The sequence below is a fragment of the Lepisosteus oculatus genome, chromosome 6 (assembly GCF_040954835.1).
Source record: "Lepisosteus oculatus isolate fLepOcu1 chromosome 6, fLepOcu1.hap2, whole genome shotgun sequence".
NCBI lineage: Eukaryota > Metazoa > Chordata > Actinopteri > Semionotiformes > Lepisosteidae > Lepisosteus > Lepisosteus oculatus.
The window spans coordinates 44,580,171-44,600,146 of record NC_090701.1 but is presented as its reverse complement, the minus strand read 5'-3'; the positions used below and the strand labels follow the sequence as shown (position 1 = coordinate 44,600,146).

The 19,976-nt window shown below is 51.8% G+C and overlaps 2 protein-coding genes across 3 annotated transcripts; one reads left to right on the top strand and one right to left on the bottom strand.

Moving 5' to 3' along the window:
• Window positions 1-1,507: 1,507 nt before the first annotated feature.
• Window positions 1,508-8,354, bottom strand: LOC107076026 (uncharacterized). Its single transcript, XM_069191442.1, has 3 exons — window positions 7,669-8,354; window positions 5,818-6,468; window positions 1,508-4,389 (listed from the first exon to the last, which is right to left on the bottom strand). The coding sequence occupies exons 2-3, from the start codon at window positions 6,375-6,377 to the stop codon at window positions 2,658-2,660; spliced, it is 2,292 nt and encodes a 763-aa protein (XP_069047543.1). The 5' UTR covers window positions 6,378-6,468; window positions 7,669-8,354; the 3' UTR covers window positions 1,508-2,657.
• A 1,997-nt stretch (window positions 8,355-10,351) lies between these two features.
• On the top strand, window positions 10,352-16,576 carry LOC107076027 (uncharacterized). 2 transcript variants are annotated; one of them, XM_069191440.1, is made up of 6 exons: window positions 10,352-11,026; window positions 11,586-11,906; window positions 12,487-12,807; window positions 13,240-13,353; window positions 14,278-14,333; window positions 14,455-16,576. In XM_069191440.1, exons 1-6 carry the CDS (start codon window positions 10,984-10,986, stop codon window positions 14,500-14,502), a joined length of 903 nt encoding a protein of 300 aa, XP_069047541.1. In that variant the 5' UTR covers window positions 10,352-10,983; the 3' UTR covers window positions 14,503-16,576. The 2 variants fall into 2 exon arrangements, with proteins under 2 accessions (XP_069047541.1, XP_069047542.1); XM_069191441.1 differs by having other exon boundaries at window positions 10,353-11,026; window positions 13,243-13,353.
• The last annotated feature ends 3,400 nt before the right edge of the window (window positions 16,577-19,976 follow it).

Genomic DNA, 19,976 nt, shown 5'->3' with positions numbered 1-19,976 from the left:
CATTGGTTTCCAATTACTGATCAATCTAAGAGAAGTCGCACTTAGGTCAAAACTGAATAGCAGACAAAGAATGTCGTGGCATCCACAGCGCGTTCACGACTCCGATAGCATGTCACGATAGGAGTGCACGCATCACGGTCATGGCACCACTGTCGCGACATTAAGTCCATATATCGCGATATGACATACCCCGACAAAAAGCCCCCGCCGCCCATGTCGCGACATAGAGCCCGCATATCGCGATATGACATACCCAGCCAAAACTCCCCCCCCCCCCCCCCATGTCGCGACATGGAGTCCATATATCGCGATATGACCAAAACTGTCACGCCCATGTCACGACATGAAGCCCGTATATCGCGATATGACATACCCCCGACGAAATCCCCCGTCCTCATGTCACGTAATGGAGTCCATATGCTGTGATAGAACATACTGTAACGCTTACGGCCGACAAGCAGTGTGTGTAAGAGCCGGCGTACCAGAGCGGGTGACGTCACCGCCCTTCCCTGTGATAGCAGGACCACAGCTACTGGGCTGTAGAGAGATCTCTCTTTGGCTCACGGGGCTAGGTCGCTGCAGAGAGACGCGGAAGTCCCGGGTTCGAGCCCCGGACGGTGCAGGGGCCGACCTAATGCGGCAAGGGCGCCCGCCTGAGCCCCCGTTGCGTTACAATACTCTTACAGGATATGCTGACCCCATGTCGCAACACAAAGTCCATATATTGCAACACGTACTATCTGGTTATATCATGTCCTGATATGAGACCTTTGTTGTCAGGGTGGCATGGAAGCATGGCACCAGTCGTGATATACACTGCCGCGATATACATGGAGTTCCTATCAGGACATGCTGTGGGGGTCTTGTCGCGATGGTATCCCACAGTTAGGTGTTTGGCAACAAAGAAAAGGAAAACGTACCTTAGAAAATAAAAACCATAGATCTTACAATCTCGGTGATTTTACATACATTACAACCACTGGTTTATGTCATAGATGGTAAACTTGTTGGCATGCGTCATGTCTTAGTGTTATTCACATCTAAGGAGGCTCATGTTTATGGATATTGATTGTCTTTAAAATGTTAACGGTACGAGCTAAACACTTGAACCCGGAAGACAAGGTCACTAGAGGTCAAAGTCACCGTGCATGTTCACGTGATCACCGGAAAAACAAGGCGCTATATCTCGGGAATTAAAGCAGCACAAACCGCACAAACGTAGCACTAACGAATGAGGTTTTTCAGAGCCGTGAAATGGTCTCAATCCAGAAGAGGCTCGCCAGGCGGGCAGTAGAGCCCCTGCACGCCGCAGATCAGATCGTGTTTTACTGCTAGAAAAGCTCATAGCGCCCTCTGCTGGGCACCACGACTGCAAAGCCTTTAAATCCGGCTGCGCAACCGGCAGTTGACACCGCGACTCCACCGTAGACCCCTAACAGCCATCACACCGCCAAGTCAGACAATCCAGGACATTTCGTTTTCATCAGCATAGCTTTTATTTATTAACGAGAAGACAAAGATGCAGCAATATCGCGACAGAAGGATGCATGCAGAGAAACACCCGCAAGGGGCGATATTCACCAAACAGTCAGGAGGAAATCGCACAGGGTCTCATCTGCTCTCCTGCACAGCCTGGGATGTAGAGAACACGGTACACAGAGAAACGACACACATTCACAAACACTGAATACACGTATATCCGCAGGTTCAAGGTTTTTGTGTTAGCGTGTAATCACACTGTGGAAAAGGGGAATTATTACTGGAATGTGGGAACTCAACTACGAAATTTAGTATCAGTCAAAAACCTGTCTGTTGAAGTACAACAAGAAATGACTTTGTAAAAACAGCAGTAACAGGTTTTCCTCCTACTGAGGTCTTAAAGAGAAGACGTGATCAGTTTTCAAGAACAGAACGAAAACCGCCTGAGCCTGAAGCAGACGCACCTCTGTCCTGTGCTGTGTGGTGTAATCGTGAGGCTGCAGTGTGCGAAAGGGTCTGGCTGTGCTGTGGGACAGACCCAGCGCTGCGGTGCCGTGTGCACTGAGCTCAGGACTGCCTCCTGCCCCTCCGCTGAAGAGTCTCCCGACCCAACCGCCAAGCCCCCGGCGGGCGGGGACTCAGGAGCACGTTTTCTGGAGCTGCCCCTTCGCCAAGGCGGTGTGGGGCAGAATGGACAACATAATGCAACTCCTGGAAACGAATGCGGTGCTCAGCTACCAGTACGTTCTGCTGGGGCTGGCACCTACCGGACTGGACAGGGGGACGCAGTTCCTGATGTGGCTGCTGCTGTCCCTCGCAAAGAAAGGCCTGTGGGACGCGAGGAACAATCTCATCCGGCACAACATCGAGTGGGGAGCGAGGGAGCTGGAGGAGAGGATCCTGGCGGACCTCAGGAGGAGGATGAAGCGCGACGTTGCTAAATGGGGTTTCCCCACGGCAAAGGAGCGCCGGAAAGGCCTATGGACCCTGTACAGGGATTAATGGTTTACAGCAAGCGTCAGGGTTTGGAGGGACTCTCATAATAGCGCAATTCCGCCCACCCTTGCAAGGATTGATAACGGACAATCACCGCCGTTCCGCCGTTGTTTTAACTTGTGGAGTGTTATTGTGCGAGATGTTTTCCTTTTGAGATGTGTGTTTTTTCGGAATAAAGCCCCCTAGTGTTGGTTCGGCGACAGGGCCTGCCTCAGCACCTTGGCCAGCTTCCCCTCGCCCCTCACCAGGTAGATGAGGGGGTTGGAGGCGGCGCTGAAGACGGCGCACAGGATCGCCAGCGGGGGCGCCCAGTACGGCACGGGGCAGGAGGGGCACAGCAGCATGACGGCGTTCAGCAGGTTGAAGGGCAGGCGCGACAGGACGTACAGGCCGAAGAGCAGCGCCGTCAGCCTGGCCACGCGCCTCTGCCGGAGGTAGAACAGGGAATTGTGGGAGGGCGCGCGGGGGGCGGAGGAGGCGGGGGGCGAGAGGAGGGCCCGGCCGCGGCAGTGCGCCCGGATGGCCCGGAAGGCCAGGCAGTAGAGGAGGCAGGTCACGCCCAGGGGCAGAGTCACCCCGCACAGGAAGACGACGTAGGTGAGGTAGGTGAGGGACAAGACGTTCTGGTAGATGCAGGGGACCCGGCAGGAGCTGGGGCTGCCAGCGCACTCCAAGGTGGGGGTTTTCAGGGCACGTGGCAGCGGGAAATATGGCTTCAGGTGGTGCGGCGAGGTCAGAGGTCGCCCGGGGTCCTTCTCCATCTGCTGCCCACTCGAGAGTGACTCTCCGGGGGTTGTGGGCGTGCTGTCGGAGGCAGGGGTCTCGGTAGTGAGGGCGAGTCCGTCGCGGTTGCCCTGGGGGATCCTGTGACTCTCCTGGCGGAGGTCTGACGCCATCGGGTGGTACTCGGGGGGGAGGACACCGAGTCCGGCTGGTTTGATACCACCTTGACTGCTTCCAGGCCCAATGGCTGCTGCAGACTGTGCGGTCTTGGCCCCATCGACAGGCCCAGGGTTCTGGACTTGCCTTGACGTGACCCTGTGCCCCGAAAGAGAGCTATACCTGGCTGAGGGCGTGTCAGTGAGAAGAGAGAAGGCTTCGACATCTCTGTCGCTGACTGGCTGCGGGGAGTGTTGGTGGGGCAGGGCTGGCTTCCTGTACACCCCCCTGGAACTGTGGTCAGTCACTGGTGCACTCCAGGTGGATACGAAAGGCTTAGTCTGAGGATGGATGTTAACAGGCCTAGGACAGCAAACTCTATCGCTGTGTGAGGAGGCAGGAGGCTGCTGTGGAGCTCCAGGTGTGTGACCAGGGGATGCTCTCTTACTGGAATTCACAGCAGAGTTAGGCCATCGGTGAACAGATGGAGAGATGGGAGTGGTCAAACTGGGAACAGTGAACGCTAACAGATCCTTCATGAAGGGGACTCTGGGGTTGTTCGGTGATGCAGAGTAGGTGCGTGCTGGCACGCTTTGGAAAGCATATTCTTTCAGTGCATCTTCCGAGACGTAAGGTGTTGCGCTGAAGGGAATCTGTCTGCCTGCGGGGTTCTGATTGGCTACAGAAGTGGTGGTGTAAGTGAGCCCAGGACTGTGATTGGCTGTAGTGGCGGGAACATAGCTGAGTGTGGGGCTGTGATTGGCTGGGTGAGTGAGTGAGCTCAGGTTGACTCCAGGGCTGTGATTGGCTGTAGTGGCGGAAATATGACTGGGTGCGGGGCTATGATTGGCTGGGTGAGTGAGGGAGCTCAGGTTGACTCCAGGGCTGTGATTGGCTGCAGCGCTGTAGGAGGCGGCCTGTAGATTGGGGTAGTTGTTGTAGCCCAGGTAAGGCAGGCAGCTGATGGCAACGCCAGCCACCCAGCACAAAGACAGAGGGAACAGGGAGGAGCTCCATGCTTGTCTACCCCGACTGCTGCAGAGGGGAGAGAGGAGGGTTAGTGCCAACACCTACTGGCTGAAGACACTGCAGTGTACCACACACAGACACAAATCTGCAGTTTATTATACAGACAGATCTGTTTAAATTGCACATTACACCTCTCACATGAATGTAACAATAAAATAAATAGTTATGACATTTTTTTAAAATGTACTGATGTACTGATGGAGTATCTGCAGGATCTATTATCTATATCCATTGTGTAGGTTCAGCTAACTGTTGGTTTGTCACCAGTGTGTGTCTGAGGACAGCGTCAGGCTTGGTCAGATTCTTACAGGCGAGTGGACAGCAGCTTCCAGACTCCTCAGATGCCTGCTGTCCTAACTGAAGGGTCTTGTCCAGCTGTTTTGTGAAAGACACCAGGGCACCAGCTTCAACAATTGGGCGGGGATTGCTTGATCCAGACCCTCGCAGCCCTAAATGAAGTTTTTTTATATTTGATACAACTGTACATCTCCACACCCAGACAGACAGAGGGCCAGACCGCTGGACAGACAGGTCCGCCCTCTGAGAGTGAGAATGAGGGGCGCCCGCTCTCTCAGCTCGGTCCAGCGCAGCACAGGCAGAGAAATACCAACCGGAGCCAGAATGTCTCTCGTTACTGGACAAATATTTCAAAAGCAGAATGAGGCAGATGTACAAACACACCCCACCGTATACTGTTAATAAGTATCCTGATTAACTGATCAGTATACCGCCTCGACTAGCTGTGTTGGTAGGGCGTTAGACTCAATCTCAGGGTAGTGGGTTCGTGATCAACGTCGGGGGCAAGGTTCTCTAATAACCCACAGTGGGCTGCAGCAGAGTGGGAAGGTGGGGTTGGCAGGATCACGATTCCTTGACAACGGCAACAACACTCGCACTATCTGCACAGAAGAAAGGCCTGGCAGTCTACTCCCATATCTTGCCATGAAAAGTCTATGGATAGTGACGGGGGATAGTGACCATAGGGTCACCATGAGTCGACACCGACTGGACGGCACTCATCCCATCCACATACCCATACTGATATATATATATATTGATCAATATAGTGATTAAAGAGAATGATCAAAAGCAAGTCACACTAATCCTTATATACTGTACGCAGCTGGGTATATCAGCGACAATATCAGAGCCCTGAACTCTCATCTCCACCGTGAATAACACCATGCATGAACACTGCAACCCCCACCAGAGGACACAACTGGGAACTACTGGAACAGGAGGCACTTCTTTGCACAAAGGGTGGTGGAAGCAGGGAGCAGGCTATCCATCTATGTTGTTAAAGCCGATACCCTGGTTTCTCCCAAGAAACAACTGGATGAGCTCCTGGGATCCATTAGCTATGAGCTGGAGGAGCTCCTCTCGTTTGCCTCCCGTCTCGTGTTCAGTGCTCCTGCCCCCCCCCACCGCGCTCACCTGTGCGGCTGCGTGATCAGCTTCCAGCGGTAGTACGCCATGAGCACGTGGTGAAAGGAGGACACCATGGCCCAGCCCAGGACGGTGCAGCTCAGCAGCAGGCAGGGGTAGAAGGGGAATGGGACCCCCAGGTCGGACAGCAGCACAGTGGGCGCCGCGGTCATGCACAGGGCGGTGTCTGCCACCCCCATGGAGACCAGCGCCCGAGCGGTGGGCCCGGAGACGCGGCCCCCAGGGGGCCTGAGGCCGGCCCTGCTGCTCCGCAGGTTGCAGAGGATCAGGATGTTGAAGATGCCCAGCAGGAAGAGCAGGGACAGGGACAGGGGGAGGGTGAGCCCCACGAACAGGTGGGACACCTGGTAGGAATAGGGCACAGAGGAGGGCCCGTCCCCCGTCCTTCCTCTCTCCCTGTCCCCCTGTCCCCAGAGCCAGTGCAGGCTCCAGAGCGCCCCCCGGTGGTCACTCACTGATTCAGTCCCGGTCCCCACAAGGACAGAGGTGTTCCTGAGCATCTGCAGCCAGTCCATCTCAGAACCCAGCTTGCTGAGAAAAGAGGACATCTTCCTTTCACAGTGTCTCTCAGTCCTCCCGTCTCTGCATCCTCCCCAGGACGTTGTGCTGATGCTCGTTTTCTCGTTCTTCTAGTTCAGCCTGTAAACAACAGTTACCATCATCATCACCGCTATCATGCTCAACAATATAACCATCATCATCACCATCATCATCACTGCCAACATCACTAATATCACCATCATATCATCATCATCAATATCAATCACATCATTATCATCATCACCAATATCACCATTATCATCATCACCAATATCACCATCATCATCACCACTGTCGTCACCAATTTCACCATCATCATATCATCATCATCAATATCAATCACATCATTGATATTCTGCTTCCCTGATCCCTTTTACTCATTTCAGACAAGATACAGTTAAAGTAGGCCCAGGGAGTGTCTGCAGTCCTGAAGAGCTGGGAAAAGCTTCTTATCTGGTCTCATTAAGCCAATAAGGAGCTGATCTAGTGCAGCTGGTGAAGAAAAGGTACCCAGTGTCGCCCAGGTGAAGGCTGATGTATACTACATATTTATATGGAGCCAACATATTTATTATATCCATAAGTATATAATAAATATATTTACTGAAAAGACAGTAGCTATGTCACCTGGCAACTCACAGCTGGCAGCCCCCTGAAGCTCAGCAGGTCTTAGCCTGGTCAGAACCTGGATGGGAGACCTCCTGGGCAGAACTACTGTAAGGTTGCTGCTGGAAGAGGTGTCAGAGAGGTCAGCAGGGGTCTCTCACCCTCTGGTCCATGTGGGTCCTGATGCCCCAGTACAGTGACGGGGACACTATACTGTAAAAACGTCCCGTCCTTCATATGAGACATAAAACCGAGGTCCTGACTCTCTGTGGTCATAAAAAATCTCAGGGTGTTTCTTGAAAAGAGTAGGGGTGTTACCCCAGTGTCCTGGCCAAATTTCCCCCTGGCCTTTACCAATCATGTCCTCCTAATAATCCCCATCTCTGAACTGGCTTCATCACTCTGCTCTCCTCCCCACTGAGAGCTGGTGTGTGGTGAGAGTACTGGTGCACTATGGCTGCTGTCACGTCATCCAGGTGGGGCTGCACTCTGGTGGTGGTGGAGGGGATCCCCATTACCTGTAAAGCACTGTGACTGGAGTGTCCAAAAGTGTAATAAATAATATGTAGCGATATACTATTATTATAGTGGTGGAAACAGTAGTCCCACAGCGCGGAGCGGAGCGCAGCTAGAGAGCTTTTTCCTTGCCAGGTTGACAGAAAGCTGTCTGAAGGCGGTGGACAGAAGCCTTACCTTCTCATGCGGTTTTCGCTGTTCCAAGGAGGGGAGGGTGAGGAACGCGGAAGGTCCTGAATTCCTGGTGGCTTAAAAAATAACAATTTGAGCTGAAGCCGGGAGCTGCTGATCTCCGGAGCGGCGCTGCGGTCCGGGCGGGTCTCTCGGTAAACAGCCGCTAAGTCAACAGCAGGCGACGGTTCAGCTGGCTCTCTGGCTCTATTGACTCTGCGGCTACCCAGACAACGCTAGGTAGCGTTACTAAACTCCCGTCCTCACCTCACAGGCACGGCAGTCGTCAAGCCCGGAGACCACGAAACGCCCTCGGAGCTCCGGGTGTCCGCGCACCTTCACTGGCCCGGGCCGAGCCTGACCGGGAACGGCGATATTTTCTTCCCGTTACCTCATACAGTCTTTTCGGTCTTTCTGACCGTTATGAACCGTTGTAGACGATTTCACACGGGAGAGGCGGCTCTGTGAATGCGTCGCCTATGGAGTAAACTCGCGGTCGCGACTCCCCGGACGGGCTGCGGTCCTGTCTCTCCTCCGTGTGAGAAGAAAACTCTGTGACGACTCCCCTGCGACAAGCCCACTTGACCCTGCGTTACTTACTAGGCAGAACCGAAATCACTGCCCGGCTGACACTGATTGCCACCGCGAAACCTGCGAACTCGGTTCGTAATGAATTGTGAAGCAGGCGTGAAACAGAGGTTCATTCCATAAATATCTTCTCACGGTCTGCTCTGCTGAAACACGTTATTGCACTTTCTAACCACGCAGGGTGAAGCTGTACAATCCCCAACGTCTGCTCGAGCAGTTGCGATTCATATGTCTCCATCAGTTTTCTGACCCCTTCTTCCAATTCGGGATCAAGGGGGAGCCGGCGCCTAACCTTGATATGGTTAGCAGCCATATCACCCTGCAACTCACAACTGGCAACCCACTGAAGCTCAGCAGGTGTGAGCCTGGTCAGTACCTGGGTGGGAGACCACCTGGGAAAGATAAGGTTGCTGCTGGAAGAGGTGTTAGTGGGGCCAGTGGGGGGGCGCTCACCCTGTGGTCCGTGTGGGTCCTAATGCCCCAGTATAGTGACGGGGACACTGTACTGTAAACAGGTGCTGTCTTTCGGATGAGATGTAAAACCGAGGTCCTGACTCTCTGTGGGCATTAAAAATCCCAGGGCGTTTCTCGAAAAGAGTAGGGGTGTAACCGCGGTGTCCTGGCCAAATTTCCAATTGGCCCTTACCAATCATGGCCTCCTAATAATCCCCCTCTATAGCGCACTATGGCTGCCGTTGCATCATCCAGGTTGCTGCACATTGGTGGTGGTGGAGGGGAGTCCCCATTACCTGTGACGCAGTGGTGAGTGGTTTGTTATTAATTCTGGCCTTGGGGGTGCTGTCTGTGTGGAGTTGGCATGTTCTTCCTGTGTTCGTGTAGATTCCTTCAAGGTGCTCCAGTTTCCTCCCTGGAAGCTGAATTGGCTTCTGGGAAAACTGGCCCTGGTGTGAGTGTGTACCTTTGCAGTGAGTCAGGTCTGCAGTGTCGCACGGTAACCGGTCGCCTGTTCGAGATAATGGCTCTCGCCTCAGCTGCTCAGAAGAAAAGACTTGTTTCATGGCCACTGAGCCCGAGCCAGCTCGGCCTGCGGCCAGGTTGCTAGGACACCTCCGAGCAGAGCGGGCAGGCTTCTGTGAGACCAGGTGTGTGTGACTCTTGTACTGGATGTCAGCAAGTAGAAATACAGCATCCAGCTAGACTGACCACAGCTTCATAACTGCACTGACCCCCCAGACCAGACTGACCACAGCATCATCACTGCACTGACCCCCCAGGCCAGACTGACCACAGCATCATCACTGCACGGACCCCCAGGCCAGACTGACCACACCTTCATCACTGCATTGACCCCCTGGCCAGAGTGACCACACCTTCATCACTGCACGGACCCCCAGGCCAGACTGACCACACCTTCATCACTGCACGGACCCCCAGGCCAGACTGACCACACCTTCATCACTGCACCGACCCCCAGGCCAGAGTGACCACAGCTTCATCACTGCATGGACCCCCAGGCCAGAGTGACCACAGCATCATCACTGCTCTGACCCCCAGGCCAGACTGACCACACCTTCATCACTGCACTGACCCCCAGGCCAGAGTGACCACAGCATCATCACTGCACTGACCCCCAGGCCAGAGTGACCACAGCTTCATCACTGCTCTGACCCCCAGACCAGACTGACCACACCTTCATCACTGCACTGACCCCCAGGCCAGAGTGACCACAGCTTCATCACTGCTCTGACCCCCAGACCAGACTGACCACACCTTCATCACTGCACTGACCCCCAGGCCAGAGTGACCACAGCATCATCACTGCACTGACCCCCAGGCCAGAGTGACCACAGCTTCATCACTGCTCTGACCCCCAGACCAGACTGACCACACCTTCATCACTGCACTGACCCCCAGGCCAGAGTGACCACAGCATCATCACTGCACTGACCCCCAGGCCAGAGTGACCACAGCTTCATCACTGCTCTGACCCCCAGACCAGACTGACCACACCTTCATCACTGCACTGACCCCCAGGCCAGAGTGACCACAGCATCAGGCCCAGGCCCAGTACCAGGAGAAATCTGACAGCCTTCCTCTGCCTCGGTCTGTGTGAGACGGTTGAAGGAGCGCTCTGCCCCTCCTCCTCTCCGCTGAGGCGCGGTGGAAAGTCTGAGCCCCTCTGCTCTCAGCTGTCCTCTCCGGAAGCCGTGCGAGAGCGGAAACGCTTGTGAGCAGAAGAGGCAGCAGGTGTCTCAGACACAGATCAGCTCAGCTCAGCTCCTGCTCCCTGTCAGCGTGAGAGACACGAGCTCCAGGGGACAGGGGCTCGTACCAGCACACGGGCTCCGACACACGAGGACACTGAGGGACACACGGGGACACCGAGACACTGAGGGACACACGAGGACGCTGAGGGAGAGGACAAGGGCACTCAGAGAGAGACAGGGAGAGGACAAGGACATGAGACACTGAGGGACACACAAGGACGCTGAGGGAGAGGACAAGGGCACTCAGAGAGAGACAGGAAGAGGACAAGGACACGGAGCCACTCAGAGAGAGACAGGAGACTGGGACACTGAGACACAGGGGAGAGGACAAGGGCACTCAGAGAGAGACAGGGAGAGGACAAGGACATGAGACACTGAGGGATACATGAGGACACTGAGCCACTGAGGGAGAGGACAAGGACGCTGAGACACTGGGGAGAGGACAAGGCACTCAGAGAGAGACTCCTGCAGCTGAACTGTGATCAGATCTAGTCTGAGGGTCGCCATGTTCCGGCTGGCTGTTTTTATTCTGGCCTCCGTTCTGAAAGGTACGAGCCTGCGGCCTGAGGGGTTCCGCGCGTAACGGCGCTGTCGTTATCCCTACCAGTAAATATGTCTTCAAACGATACATATGCTGTACTTCCGCTGTTTGTCCAGTTCCTGTCCGCTACCTTTTCTGTGAGGCCCTGTTGTTCTCGGGTTCGTTTTCAGTCTTTATCTCTATATTTCAGACTTTATCTTTATATTCAAACCGCCCGGTTCGCTCCTCCCGCGTCGATGTTAAGCGTCGTGAAACTGTTGTTATGTTTACACCTATTAAAGCCCTGTGTGCTCAGAAAAAAAGAAATGTTCTTCCTCATATTCTCTGTAAAAAAACTGCTTTAAAGGGGTCTTGGCCTCAGACCCGACCCGATAGAGACAAAGTAGAGACGAGGTAATCTACAGATTATAATAATACGATTATAATCATCTACAGTAGTATAGTATATAGTAATAGTAATAGTAATAGTATTTTGTTCTGTAGTAGTATACATTCTCGTAGCTTGTGTTCTGAAGGGTTGTGGTCCAAGGAAACGATTATTATTTTTATTATTATATTGTTTCCAGCCTGCTCCGCGGGCACGCTGTCCCAGGAGCCGCGGTCCGTCTCGGTGTGGGCGGGAGACCCCGTGACCCTGCACTGCAGCCTGTCCGGGTTCAGCGGCGCGCACGGCGGCTGTCAGAGGGTGAGCTGGTTCCGGGCGGCGCTCGACGGGCCGGCGGGGCCGCTCACCCCGCTCGGCGCGCCCCCGGGAAGCGCGGCCGAGGAGGAGCGGTGCGCCCTGACCCTGTCTCGCGCCGCGCCGGGGGACACGGCCACGTACGTCTGCGCCTACGCGGGGAGGTCCGCGATCTACGTGGGCAGAGGATCGACTGTGCTGGTGTGGGGTAACTATCGAGTCACCCTTCCGACCTGGTAGTAATACACAGCGCGATAACACCCTGCCAGCCGACAAGGAGAGGAGGTTGAGCTAAACTCCGCTCCGCACTCCTCATCCTGGAACCACAGTTCTCCGGGATGGAAACACAGGGATCGATGGCGCAGCCAGTTTCGAAATAGACCACAGTCCCTGTACTGACAAGACACACTAGCTGTATATCTGAGCAGGGTAAGAGACAGCAAAGAGAAACAGACCATGATGAACTACAGGTTCAGTGACCACAGCCTGGACACAGACACTGGACACAGACAGACCTGGCTGTCCAGAGAGGACAGGCTCAGTGACACAGCCTGGACACAGAAACTGGACACAGGCAGACCTGACTGTCCAGAGAGGACAGGCTGTGCTCCCACTGCCAGCGGGGAGAAATAGAGACAGAGGTCCACTTCCTGCTGCACTGTGACAGATATTCTGGGATTAGAGAAGCATGATGGGCCTGTATTGTAAATGTCTGTTGATGTTGTGCTGAGTGTACCCGCTGTGTGTGGCTCATCAGTCAAGCCAGTAAACTAGACTTCCCCCTGCAGACCGGCCTCGCTCCTCTCCTGCACTGACGCTGCTGCTGCCAGCAGAGGGCGCTGTGGGGCCGGAGGCCAGCCGCACTGTGGCTTGCATGCTGTACGGCGTGCTGCCCGAGCACCGAGCGCGCCTCCGCTGGGATCTCGCCGGAGCAGAGCTGACGGGACTGGCGGACTGGGGCTCGGTGACGGCCGGGGGACAGCGTACCCCCTTCGTGCGGACATGGGTCAGAGTCCCGGCGTGGCTGTGGGAGCGCGGAGGAGACGTCACTTGTGTCGCGGAGATCGAGGGTGGGGGCACAATCACCCGGAGCGCCAGGGTGGGGGCAGGTGAGAGTTTAGGGGGACTGGGGCTGGGGGCGGGGGGACAAGATCTGTTTGGATTGTTTCCTCTCTCAGCACCCAGACCAAACTGTGCCAGCTGGCTGGGTTGTTACTATCTAATCAGTCCAACATCTCATCCAGCGGTGTCCTGAAAGACACCAGGCTATCGGCTTTAACAACAGGGCTGGGCAGCTTGTTCCACACTCCCACCACCCTCTGTGTAAAGAAATGCCTCCTGTCCTGGCTGGAGGATCAAACCCAGCTGTGTCCTGAAAGAAACCAGTCTATTAGCTTTAAGAACACGGCAGGGCAGCTTGTTCCACACTCCCACCACCCTCTGTGTAAAGAAGTGCCCCCCTGTCCTGACTGTGTCCTGAAGGCTCTTGGAGCTAGGAGACTGAAAGGCGGGTTAGGAAGAATCATTAGTTCCTGTGTCAGCAGGCCAGCCTGAGAAGTGCCCTGCCCTGGTGGCCGGACTGAGTGGAGTCTCTGTGCTCCTCCTCGCTGTGGCGGCTCTGAGGTTCCAGTTCTGGAGGAGAGCTGGCAGAGCAGGTAATGTTCTTGTTTTACGTGAGTCCTTTTCTCATGCGTCAGTCTGTCCCATCATACCCCTCGCAAGGCTGGAAACGCACTGCGGTGCCAGTCAGTGACTTTGCACTGCTCACCCTGACTGTGTGTTTCCACTTCACACCCCACACAGCAGCCCCACTGCTCACAGATCAGGGCAGCAGAGAGGAACTGCTGCACCAGGGGGATTGTGGGTGATCTGGGGTACTGGACTTCTCCCAGTGAAGTGACACACAGCAGCCCCACTGCACACAGATCAGGGCAGCAGAGAGGAACTGCTGCACCAGGGGGATTGGGGGTGATCTGGGGTACTGGACTTCACCCAGTGAAGTGACACACAGCAGCCCCACTGCTCACAGATCAGGGCAGCAGAGAGGAACTGCTGCACCAGGGGGATTGTGGGTGATCTGGGGTACTGGACTTCACCCAGTGAAGTGACACACAGCAGCCCCACTGCTCACAGATCAGGGCAGCAGAGAGGAACTGCTGAACCAGGGGGGTTGTGGATGATCTTTAGTGAGGCCAGACAGTACAGCCCAGAGTGGAGCTTAGGCAGGACACCAGTGTTAACAACCCTTTAATGACCAAATTGCCAGGACGTGAGATTAACAGCTCTAAACATCAGATGCATGGCACCTCCTACAGCACAGTGTCCCCAGACGTGGTATTAGGCACTTTGGAAATTGTGCAATGCAAAAGGAAGAGCGCCGCCTACTGGTCTACCAACACCACTTCCGGCAGCAACTGGATTTCCTGGATGCTGGTTCTCAGTATTGACCAGGCCTGCTGAGCAGCTGAGATCTAACAGACCAGCTAACCTGCTGGGAGTATCTCACGGTCTAGTGCCGTATCCACTGTGTCCCGCTGGTCTGGTTCTGATCTGAGTCTGAAATCTGTTTCCTCTCACAGGACAGCGGGCTGCAGACACCCCAAGAGTCTCTTTCATGGTGCCATCTGATGCCACTGTGAGTATCTCTCAGTCTCTGACAGCAAGGTTTTATGACTGAAGCTTTTGAGCCGATAATCGATCTATCCCAGAGCTTTGTTCTAAAATAGGACTCACACATCTTCTTTTTGTTTCCACAGGAGAATGAACTTCATTACTCTACTGTGACATTTCAGGAAAGGAAATGAACTCACTGTAGAAAGACTGAGACAACCAGACACCACCAGACACCCAGAGCTGCCAGTCTAATGCTTAATTCAGAGAACTGACTTCATAATACCCAGACATGCGCTCCTACGATATCACTTCCTTTTCAGTGTCTTCTGTCCTATTTTTAGGGCCTAGAGTATTGGACTAGTTTTCTACCTGTATTTCACTCCTCTAGCTCGAAAAGGTTGCTATATGTTCATCTAAAGTTACTTTTTAAACAATTGTCCCAGCTGAGCACCTTAACCATCTAATTTGGTGAGGTGTTTGGGTATTGACTTTTAACCGTGCATCCATTTCATTCAGTCATATCACAGAAAATTATACTATATATCAAAGTGATTATCACATAGCAGTGCGTCAACAGAATAGTTGTGCCTTTTCTGAATAGACAGAAAAGACCAAAATTTGAAACCAGTGCAGTAACATCATTACATTGGAGCTGCCTTCAGAAAAAACAGCATAAAGTGTAAAAATTATGAAAAGGCAGTTAGTGAAGACCACTTAAATGTCACAGTTCAGTGCAAAAAAGTAGCCAAATTTTAATTTTGCAGCTTAATCTAATCTTTTTCAGCTGGTTTAACAATTCTTCTTTTATAGATTGAAGCTGCAGTATGAAAACCTGTCCATTTGAAGGAATACTTCTGTCAGTACTCATGGAGCTAGGAAAACCTGACCTATATTATTTAACTGTGTAAGTGTTACCCTGATTCCCAATAACAGGTAGTATGTGCTTCCTGCTTTCTGGGTATTGGAAAACTAGCTGATATTGGTCAGGTTGGCTCAGAGACGCTGCACTGCCTTATGTAAACTACATCTCCCATCAACCCACTGGGCGACTTCCTGGAGAGCTTCTATGTAGCAATTCGCTAGGCCGCCTGTCAGTTGTGACGACATGCAGGTCCCGCCCAGGCAGTGGTCTGGCTCTACAGCTGGGCGCTGACAATAAACCTACATGGGATCTCTTATTTAAAAAGGTTTATTTCTGAAAAAAGAGAAAATGCACGGAAGGGTATCCAGACGTTTTCTCAGGATGGCACAGGACACCAGAACTGACTCCCAGCCTCCTCCTGACGCCTGTGTCGCCAGCGTGTCACCTGGCTGCATTAGCACATCCAGACACACACTAGGGTGTGGCTGCTGGACAAATGGGAGAGCTGGTTGACTGAAAAGTGTTCTTGCTTTAAATTGATTGAATTGAAGGAAACATCCAGTGTTTCAGCAACCTTGCTGAAGATTTTAACGTCAAAATCTGTTTCTCGTGCTGTTTGTGCCTCTGCCTTTGATGGTTTTAATTGCTTGGTTTTATTGCATGTTTCGTGGACTCTGACGTTTTGTTTCTCTAACTGTATTAGACCACTGAGACTCTTACCACGTGTCACATTTAGGAAGAGCTGAGTCTCCGAACTCCATATATCCTTCAGCAGTGGTCCAGCTGCTTTAAAACTGCATTGCCACAAAGTGTTGCTAAGAAAACAAAAAGTATTTGAATGCTCTGGGTAGAGCACAGCTTTGCTGTTAGATTGCATCTTTCAGAAATTAGTTCTTTTTTGCACGGTTGCAACAAGCTTGTCTTTTTTCAGCAGATTATTCAACTATATTTCACTTGCAAGGGCTGCTATGTGGGTGTTTCTTGTTCAAAATGCTGGAGTTGGTAACAGGCCTTGCACAATGGCGCTGTAAGCTTTGATCGTGTAATTTGCACTGTGTGAGTCGTGTTTCTAAAACCCACTTCAAAAGTGTTTAGACTTTCCAAGATGCCATGTGCCACCAAGGTTGTGATACAGGAACTACAAAGAACCTATGTAAGTGTGAGCTTTGTGGTTTAAAAGGTCATACTATTGTCTGTATCTTTCAAGAGGGATCTGGTGATAGATTGTAGGCTTTGTAAAATAATGCTAATAATGATATATGTAATTTTTATTTGTCTGTGTCCAGTAGAGAAGGTGGATATAGTTAGACTTTTTCACACAGTGAAGTATTTCAAACAGCATTTTTAAATTGTCCTTGCACATCTCTTTAATTGTATCAATAAATATAACAGTTTTGATTTATCACAGTTCGTGTGTTTATTGCCTAGTGCCTGAGTATATAACGCCTACAGAGACACCTAGAGGATTATTTTGGAACTGCAGGTTAGGAGCACAGAAAATCACGTGGTTAAGAACTTCATGCCTTAACTATACTCTTGTATGTTTTTATTACTCTGTGATCTATTGTCTCGCACTGTGTCTCCTGTTCGGTTGTGTGTGTTTATTACTGAGGGATTCTGTCACCTCCTCACTCTCACTGTGTCTCCTGTCCTGTTGCATGTGTTTATTACTGAGGAATTCTCTGTCCTCTCCTGTCTCTCACTGTCTCCTGTCCTGCTGTGTGTGTTCATTACTGAGGGATTTTCTGGTATCTCCTCTCTCTCACTGTGTCTCCTGTCCTGCTGTGTTTGTGACTGAGAGATTCTCTCCCTCACTATTCTGTATCATTAAAATATCAATTTAATTTAGATTTCAGTTAACAGAGTGGTCCACAGCTTGTAATATAACTGGCCGTGACTCACTATCTGTTGCCTCCATATATCCAACATGTTTAAATCTGAAAACTCTGAACATTATCAGTGAGGGCTCCAGCACAGCCTCCCCCCTGGTTGAGCTTCTCTCTGTGTGTTGAGATGTGTGCAATCTAGAAAAGAGTGCTTCCAGAGGAGTTCCTATCCTGAGGCTCAACACCAATATAGAAGAACAAGTAAAGGTTTCTTCCATGCTGAAAAGAGAAGAAAAGAAACACAACATTTCGGCTGTGGAGCCTTCTTCGGGTGTCAGTCGGGTGAAGGCTCCACGGCCGAAACGTTGTGTTTTCTTTCTTCTCTTTTCAGCCTGGAATAAATATTTACTCTTCCCTTTGCATCCTGCGCATGCTGACGCAGCTCCCTACTTGAACTACTCCAACCAGTGTAGAAGTATGTAGTGGTAAATTGTGGATTTCTAGATGCGCTGTAATGTAGTATTGTATTTTGTATGAGATGTGTGTTTTATTTTTGCTTTTTCTTTCTTTTCTTTGTCTCTCTGTCTTTTTGTGACTCTATTATTTCCAGCTCACCATGAAAAATTCCTAAAATAACCACGAAGGGCTGGTCTGGCAGGAAAGCTTGTTTTTGCCTTTTGATTTTGAATGAGGCTTCAGCCCTCAGACGATTTCAGACCCAGACATTCACCTTCCTATCAAAACTGAAAGAAACACTGAAGGTGTTAAAACCTGTGAAACCTGTGAAATGTTTTCTCTTTTTCCTTTTGTCTTTTGACTCATGTGATGCGTAATTTTGTGACGTTAGTGAAAAATGAAATGAAAACTGACAAGTTTGAACGCATCCAAGGACTGGGGAAAATGCTGTAATTACTCCTTGAAGGATGACAATTTTTAAATATATAAAAATAACTGTATCTGCTGATCAAGAATTATTGAGTCTTGAATGAACCTGATAATTAAGGTAGTGGTTCGTCGCCATCGTTCTACCACCCTCAGTGTCATTGTCATCTTCATCTTTATCATTATTGTCATCATTCTCTCTGTAATTAATAATACATTTCCACCCATACACTTCCTGACTGCTTTATTCAATTCAGGATAACAGGGGAGCCAGACTATCCCAGAAAGTAACGGGCGCAAGGCAGGGTACACCCTGGACAGGACGCCAGTCCATCACAGGACACACACACACACACCAGGGCGAATTTTCCCAGAAGCCAATTGCCCTACAGTCCCAGCATGCCTTTGAACTGTGGGAGGAAACCCACAAGAGATTGGGGAGAACACGCAAACTCCACACAGATAGGAGTTGAGCCCAGGGTCTCAGCACTGCAGTGCTAACCACTGTGCCATCACGCCACTCTAATGGTAAACTCGATGTAAAATAGTTCAAGCAGGGAGCTGCGTCAGCATGCGTAGGCTGCAAGGGAACAAGTTAAGGTTGATTCCATGTGGAAAAGAGAAGAAAGGAAACACAACGTTTCGGCTGTGGAGCCTTTCAGCGGTTCCGGTGGTGATCAGACCCGAAGAAGGCTCCACAGCCGAAACGTCGTGTTTCCTTCTTCTCTGTTCAGCACGGAATAAACCCTATAATCTACAATATTCCACACGTTATGAACTCGTTGTTAAATGATATTAGCAAATGTGCAGTTGACCAACCACTTTCATCATTATCATCGCTGTCGCCAGCCTCATCGTCGTGGTCATTCTTAGAAATAAAGAGTCAAATAACCGCACCGATTGTGAAAGCATTATTAAATAATACCAAGCGCGTGCTTCACAGCGGGGGACTCTCTGCCGCTGTGAGGTGTCCGCGAGCTGCTCTTGTCACGCTACTGACTGATAACCGGAGTCTGCTCGCCCCCGCAGCCCCCGGGGTGAAAAGTTCACGAGTTCAGCAGCTAGACGGCTCGGCTCTGCTCGGCTCGGCTCGGCCTGGCGTGCGAACGGTAGGGGCCAGACCTCGCGAGCCCTCCGAGCGGCTCGGACCGGAGTTCCCGAGCGTGTCTGAGCCTCACACGCCGACTGGAGAAGAAGAGTTCGGTTCGCCCAGTGTTCGTGTGTGCATTTTCCTTTCGAAAACCAGCGTCTCTTCTGAGTAGCGGTTTACGGTCTGCGGCTACAAAAAAAAAAAAGTCTTCATCTTTTGAACATCACCGGCCAGTTTTCAGCCGTTCTTCTGAATTCAGTTTATTTCCTGTCTGGTCTGTCTGTCGGGCATGAGCTTTGAGGCAGGTTAAAGAGAGAGGGATTGCGGTTTTGTAAAGTGCATTTAAGGTAATGAAAGTGGTAGTATAGAATAAACAAGACGCTTATTATTATTATTATTATTATTATTATTATTATTATTATTATTATTATTATAGACGCTCATCTGTGAGCGAGGGTTACTGCAGCGCTCAGGAAGTCGTGCAGCCACAGGCCCTTTCAAGAATCTCGCGGCTTCCCGGAGCGCCGCGCACCACCGCCATGCCAAGCGCTGCGACGGGGCGGGGAGCCCGACAGGGGGCGCTGGTGCACCGGCGGGGCGGGGAGCCCGACTGGGGGCGCTGGTGCACCAGCGGGGCGGGGAGCCCGACAGGGGGCGCTGGTGTACCGGCGGTCGGGAGAGCCCGGTCGCGTTATTCCGCACATTTAATCAATTACTGCTGCTCTCTGGTCGAGAGGTTCAGCTGCGCCGGTAAAAACGAGTACACGCCTCCGTACCTGAGCACTAGACACACGAGACGGCATTATCGTCGCGTCACTCCTCTGTGCTGAATCTGTGCTGGAAGAGGTCCCGGAGCTCAGCCGTGATTTATTTTTAATGGTCGGTTTTGCCAAGACTGGATTTGCGGGGTGGGATTAGTAAGAGAAGAAATCGACCAAAACATTCGGAGTAGTAAGTTAATAATGCTAAATGGAGTTTATAGCGAGCCTGTGAAAGGAGTGATCT

Coding starts and splice junctions, on each gene's coding strand:
- LOC107076026 (XM_069191442.1), bottom strand. CDS start 6,377: ATGTCCTCTTTTCTCAGCAAGCTGGGTTCTGAGATGGACTGGCTGCAG. Junction 4,390..5,817: donor CTGATCACGCAGCCGCACAG/GTGAGCGCGGTG, acceptor TCCCCTCTGCAG/CAGTCGGGGTAGACAAGCAT.
- LOC107076027 (XM_069191440.1), top strand. CDS start 10,984: ATGTTCCGGCTGGCTGTTTTTATTCTGGCCTCCGTTCTGAAAG. Junction 11,027..11,585: donor TCTGGCCTCCGTTCTGAAAG/GTACGAGCCTGC, acceptor TATTGTTTCCAG/CCTGCTCCGCGGGCACGCTG. Junction 13,354..14,277: donor GAGGAGAGCTGGCAGAGCAG/GTAATGTTCTTG, acceptor TTCCTCTCACAG/GACAGCGGGCTGCAGACACC.